Here is a 6,126-nt window from a genome sequence, read left to right on the forward strand (position 1 = left end):
CTTGCTTTCTTGTCACGCTTCTCTATTGACTTTTTTTTTCCGAATGAAAATGCTTCTCTATTGATTAAGATACCAAGATGGCTTGTTTGGTTGGTTGCGTTTGCATCATATTCTTTTTGGCTAGCTCATCCAAATCCCAAAACCGCATTTTACTGCACATGATCTATGCTATTTTGATTGCTAAACTAAAGTTACTGTTTGATGTTATGGGGATTTAGGGTTAATTTCGTCTACTTAGCTTTGTAGTTAAGAGGGGACTTTATGTAAGCCTTTGAAACTAAAGCAGAGCGACTTTAATCCATCTGTTTAGTCGTCCTCACTCCTCAGTGGGATTGAATGAACTGAGAAAGGTTTTAGAGAAATGTTTTCTTGTTTTTGAATGAACTGATTTTTGGGGATTTTGATCTAAGCTAGCTTGTATTTGATATATTCGCAAGAAGCACTTGCCATTGCTATCTTGGTTATACTCTAGTTTGGTTATCCACGGCTTAATTATGTTTGTTCTTCTCGTTCCACAAACATCTTTCATGAAACCAGGCCATGTTTATCAATGCCATGGAAGCATGAAAACGACATGGTCGTCTGAGACGTGTGCCAACAAACTCTCCTTTGTTCTGCTCTTCAACCTCATATCTGTCATCCAACTGTGTCCATATATGTTTTCTTTATCACTTATTTCCACTGGTTTTGGATTGAACTTCCCTTTGTTCTATTCTACTTACATTTCATATTTTGAGATAATTGCATCTTTTGATGCTTACATTCGATGGAACTCAAGTTTTCAGGTGTTTTGTTGGGTATTATAAGTAAATCACTCGCAATACGTTTCAAAAAGTTTAATGAATCTGATGTAATAAAGTTTGAATAAATAGACAAGACGATAAAGCCACCCTTAAATACATTAGCATCCCCTGTCTAGACATTTTACTGTTGGTATTTTTAGATAGCTGCAGTTACTAAACCATACACAACCGTCCTTGAATATTGCAACCTAATGCTATATAGCTGCAGTTACTAAACATACAGTAAACAATACTGGATATTTTTATTTAATAGAATATTATGTTATTACACATATTATTACCAGAACATAACAGGTTAAATTTAAAAATAAAAGGTAAAGATGTTATGTACGGCGTGTCTATTTGTCTAATTTAGTACCGTAGAATTATATTCGGAATTTTCAGGTCGTGGAAGATTGAAAAGAGCAACAAATCTGACATTTAATTCTTATTTATTTTTGTTGTTATTTTAAAGTATAGTGCATCTATTATTATCTTATCTTTCACACACACAGTCCAAAGCCATTTATCATCCAATAAGCAACTTGTGTTCTGTCACTTATCTCATTCGTCCTCATCTGCCCCTTTACTTCGTACGAGTCGCCATCTCCTCTATTTGTTGTGTAAAATAGAGTTCTATATTCATGGTAAAGCAGCAGTTGGCAAGCTTAAAAACAGGCTAGAAGACTACTTCGGGACTTGTCAGAATTTTGAACATCGCAAGTTTACTTGGATGGAGTTTTGCTAACCTTGTTCGATACAAACACCGAGGAAAATCACGTGGGAGGGTGAAACATAATTTGGAAATACATCATGAAAAAGTTATAGGTTGGAGAGTGTTGATGAATGATGACCTCACGCTTGCATCGGTTAAAGACCCAGAGGTGAGACAGATACCTTCTGACATGACACCGGGCAGCGACCATTTGAGCCCATTGCAACTGTAGCTACGGAGAGGGAACTCAAAGCGAAGTTCGAGCGTTTTCCATGGCGGAATAAGATATACTAGAGAGCCAGTGGAGGAGATTGAAATGCTATACAGAGATGTGGGCGAGACAGAAGACGCAAACAAAGACAAAAAAGGTTAATGAGGAATAAACAAGGGAAAGAAAGGTTCACGGTTTGTGGTTTGTGGTTTGTGGTTTGGTCCAAGTGCACAAGGTGATTATAGCTCTCATTGACTCAGGACTCGGGAGCAACAAGAAATTATATGTTGGTGATGGTATCAAAAGAAATTGTCAAGGGGAGAAGCTGAAAGAATGGAATGGAATTCTATTTTTTTTTATTTCATATCTTCCCTTATTCTATTTTTTTTTTCAAATTTCATTGATTCATGATATCCCTAAAATTGGAATCCGCAGTTACAGCCTTAGTTTACATAAATTTTTTTTTTTTTTGCTTCTTGTGGTTTAAGCTTCGGGTTTTTCAATGTATTTAGCAATTGAATAAAATGATCCAAAAATTCAACTTTTACAAAATTTAAACTCATAACTTAGTTTAAACGTGGTATTCATTATTGATATTTGATTTGAATAGTTAAATTACTTTATTACTTTTATTAGATTTTCATTTTGTTATTTTTCAGTTTCTCTAACTATTATAGTTATTAAAATATTTTATTTGATATTTTGATCTATCTTTGTAAGAATATTTTAAAATCGGACCCGTCGAACCACAATGACCCATAGCCTAAAGATTTTCGGTTCGCTAGCCGGTCCGATTTTAAAAACAGTGTCATACGCTAAATGTTTTAGACTCCAACATTAAATAATAAGATCACATATTGCAAAAAGAAAAAGATTACACTAGACATAATAAAATATTATTAAACATGAGATCTTAATTATTTATTTTAATTACCGATTTTCTTATTTTATAATATCATATTCAACAAGATTTTCCTCCAGGTCCACCATATGTGAACAAATTAGATTCTACGAGGAAAAATCTTTTCTTTCCATCTCTTAATCCGTAACATTTGTTGCTGTCTAATAACTTATCTAAGTTACTTATGTCAAGCTCTTTGCCTTTAAATTTAGAGTTTACAATTACGAGGTGTCTAACGCGCGCTGATTCATCTTCATTTTTAGTTGGTAAATGACCATTACCCATTGGTGGGCTTATACCCGAAGGAGAAGCTTGGACTGCTCCCGTAACTCCAACCATGTTCACACTATGACCTATTATATCAAATAGTTCTTTTGGCCAATAACCAATAGCTATATCTTTCTTAAAGTTTCGCACATGTGCTGTCCACCAGTGTCCTGATACTTCATCCTTAATTAGATAATAAAACATTGTAAACGATTTGCAATACTCCAAAGAAAGTGTTACTTGTAACACCTGTACAATACTAGGGAAAAGGTGTTACTAGAAAAACATAAATAGCACCTGTACAATGCTAGGAAAAACAGCTCTATCTCCTTTTCGGGGATGAGGAATAGGGCCAGATAAAAGGTCAGTTTTTGACACTTGAATAAAACCAGGGCATATTGTATTATAACATCCAGCTCCATCGGCACCCTGTCGATATTTAGTTTTAATATATTAGTATAATTTAGATAATAATTGAAACTAGTATACATCTAAAGTACAAAAATAAAAATATATATTGAAAGAATAACTAATTTGGTATTAAGATATGTCCGAATAAATTTACTTAGCCATGGCTTGTTTAGCCAAACTAGATGAATAATATTTATAAAAGGTGAAATTATGTGTAAATAGTCATTTTAACTATTTTAGAAACGAGAAAAAACAAATCATATCGTTTTAGTTCTCATTTTAAATATCATTTAGCATTTTAATATAACAACTTTAAAAATAAAAGAGTTTCTCAAAAAAAAAACTTTTAAAATAGAAGATGACTATTAATAAATTACAATTTAAGTTTACACAGAAAACATAATATTCACTTAAATACTGTTGCAATGTATGTGAAAACCTATATCTTTTTCTTTATCAATCATTTGGAATTTTTAGTAACGCTCTTAAGTCTTAACCATGGTTTATCATATAGTTTGTTGTTTTTATTTTGTGAAAATATTAACAGAGAGTATTTTATATGTTAATTATTACCTTCCAAAACCCATAACGCCATGTTTGCCCATCACCAAATAAACTAGGATTTACCTATTAATCAATTATGAAAAATAAATAATATATATCTATAATTAAAATAGTTTTTTAATTAAATTAAATTTTACCATCCAGCCGGTTTGGATAAAATTAGTTTTGTTGTTTAATACACTGCCAGCATATATGTTAGCATATGAAGCTTGGTCTCTACTAACGTTCAAATCATGCACAGTCATCCAAGCTGCCACACCATGGTAAGGACCTTGACCTTGTTCTCTAACTCCGGCCATCTTCAAATTACCGTATTCAAATCATACACGTTTTTAAGATGTACATATTTATATCTCAAATAATCCGTAAGACTTACATGTTTCCCATGGCTTTCGTCTGTGAGCGGGTTGAAGTGTCTCTCAGCCCAATATTGAGCATTTCCGACATATTGTTTTGTATTTTTCAATATAGGCACTGTTCCATTTGGACACTCAACTCTTATTCTGTTTTCAATTTCATTCTTCACTTGCTTTTTAGGTTTTAAGCTTAAAAAAGATGGCTCCATCTAATCCAAATTATAAAATTACACGATATCATCAGGCGAGAATTAAGTAGTGTTATATATTGCCTTATACTTTGCCAAACAACAATTCAATATTGCTTGAAAAAAATTTAAATCAGTATATTTAGTTTGTTGTTGGATCCCAAAAAAATACTAGTTTGTTGATTCAATAAATTAAACATCCCATTTGAAAAACCAAACCTATAAACAAAAAGGATTGTTAGCAAAAAATATTGGATTGATTCACACAGTCAGTCATCATTTTTAAGTCAACTAAACAAGTAATAATTAGTGTATATACCAAAATAATAAATTAAAAAGGTACCGTTTAAAATCCAAGAACATCTATGGAAAAAAATATCTTGATGAATGGATACCTGTATTTTATGGTTTTTTAGTAGTGGATGACTTAATGAAGGTTGTTTATATATATCCACACAGTCGTATAGAATCTTCTCGTTTAGCTATAAAAAGTATATTTGGAATCAATACAGAAAGTAATTTAACATAATATCAGTTTTAAATTTTGAATGGGTGTTAATATATATTTCTTATTATTCTGTTCATCTACCTTAGATGATTTCACATATCTTACAATTTCTCTAGATTGAGCTAGGGAAACTATGAAAACGACTAAAACGAGCTTGACAAAGATATTCATGAACTAAAATAAAAGTTCCGGAAAAGGTTTTAATGTTTTTTTGGTGATGGATACACCTCCATATGTTTAGGTATTTATAATAAAATAGTTAAGGATGATGAATCTATGTTTCATCCTGGTTTTCAGATTACTATTTTCCATATGGGTCCAAACGAGGTATTTATTACACATTGGTCCACTTGGATATTTTTTTATCAAAAGATACTAATCACACATTTAAGTTTTCTTAATTTTTTATCCTACATTATGATTTTCAAAACTTTTATTGTGTTTATTTTTATATACTTAGACAAATATTTTATCTTTTTATTACCTTTTTAATAAAACAATATTAAATCATCGAGATCTCATTTATAATAAAATGTGACACATATTTATTTGTTTAATATGTTTTAGGCCCATATTTGTTTAATGTGTACTAGATTTTTCACCCGCACGTGCGGGTAGATTTTCATTTTATAAATATATAATGTATACCATCGCAAAACATTAAAAGATATTTACATTTTAGTGTTATATATTGTGTAAATCTATAATGTTATTGGTTATGTTTTTTATTCGATTTATTAATGTATAATGATTTGTTTTATATATTTTACTTTATTATTAATTATTATTATATATTAATATATTTTTGAGTTTGGTAAAATAAATTCATAGTATGAAATAAAAAAATTGAGAATCTCCTTTATTTTTTCTAATTTTTACAGAGACTGAATACAATACATTTTAAAATTTTATTTATTTATACTATAAAACTGATATTTTCTTAGCATAATTTATATTTCTATATTATTTATTTTAGTATATTGTGGGATTTTATGAGTAAATACATTATACTAATACTATATTAATAATTATGAAATCAATCGCTGCATTAATTTAAAAATATTTTAAAATTTTATTAAGATTTTGTTAGGTTTTTCTTAACATATTTTGTTATAAGTAAAAATACAATTTAAATTTACAGTTAAAATTTATTTATTAATATCCTTGACCATTCATCATACCCATATTTGTTTAATATGTATATTACATTTCTGACACGCAAC

At 30.1% G+C, this 6,126-nt stretch overlaps 1 protein-coding gene across 1 annotated transcript; it reads right to left on the reverse strand.

Annotated features, from left to right (window-relative positions):
• Positions 1-2,669: 2,669 nt before the first annotated feature.
• LOC106317670 lies at positions 2,670-5,109 on the reverse strand. Its single transcript, XM_013755451.1, has 7 exons — positions 4,985-5,109; positions 4,791-4,877; positions 4,228-4,416; positions 3,989-4,150; positions 3,861-3,914; positions 3,174-3,305; positions 2,670-3,059 (listed from the first exon to the last, which is right to left on the reverse strand). Exons 1-7 carry the CDS (start codon positions 5,072-5,074, stop codon positions 2,670-2,672), a joined length of 1,104 nt encoding a protein of 367 aa, XP_013610905.1. The 5' UTR covers positions 5,075-5,109.
• Between the last annotated feature and the right edge of the window lie 1,017 nt (positions 5,110-6,126).

Source organism: Brassica oleracea, chromosome C9 (assembly GCF_000695525.1).
Source record: "Brassica oleracea var. oleracea cultivar TO1000 chromosome C9, BOL, whole genome shotgun sequence".
In the NCBI taxonomy this organism is placed as follows: Eukaryota; Viridiplantae; Streptophyta; class Magnoliopsida; order Brassicales; family Brassicaceae; genus Brassica; species Brassica oleracea.

What these genes read in the sequence shown, in the direction of transcription:
- LOC106317670 (XM_013755451.1), bottom strand. Translation starts at nt 5,074, where the DNA reads ATGAATATCTTTGTCAAGCTCGTTTTAGTCGTTTTCATAGTTTCCCTA. An exon ending in TTATCCAAACCGGCTGGATG is followed by an intron (nt 3,915 to 3,988) that starts GTAAAATTTAAT and finishes ATTGATTAATAG; the next exon opens with GTAAATCCTAGTTTATTTGG. An exon ending in TTTTTCCTAGCATTGTACAG is followed by an intron (nt 3,060 to 3,173) that starts GTGCTATTTATG and finishes TATCTAATTAAG; the next exon opens with GATGAAGTATCAGGACACTG.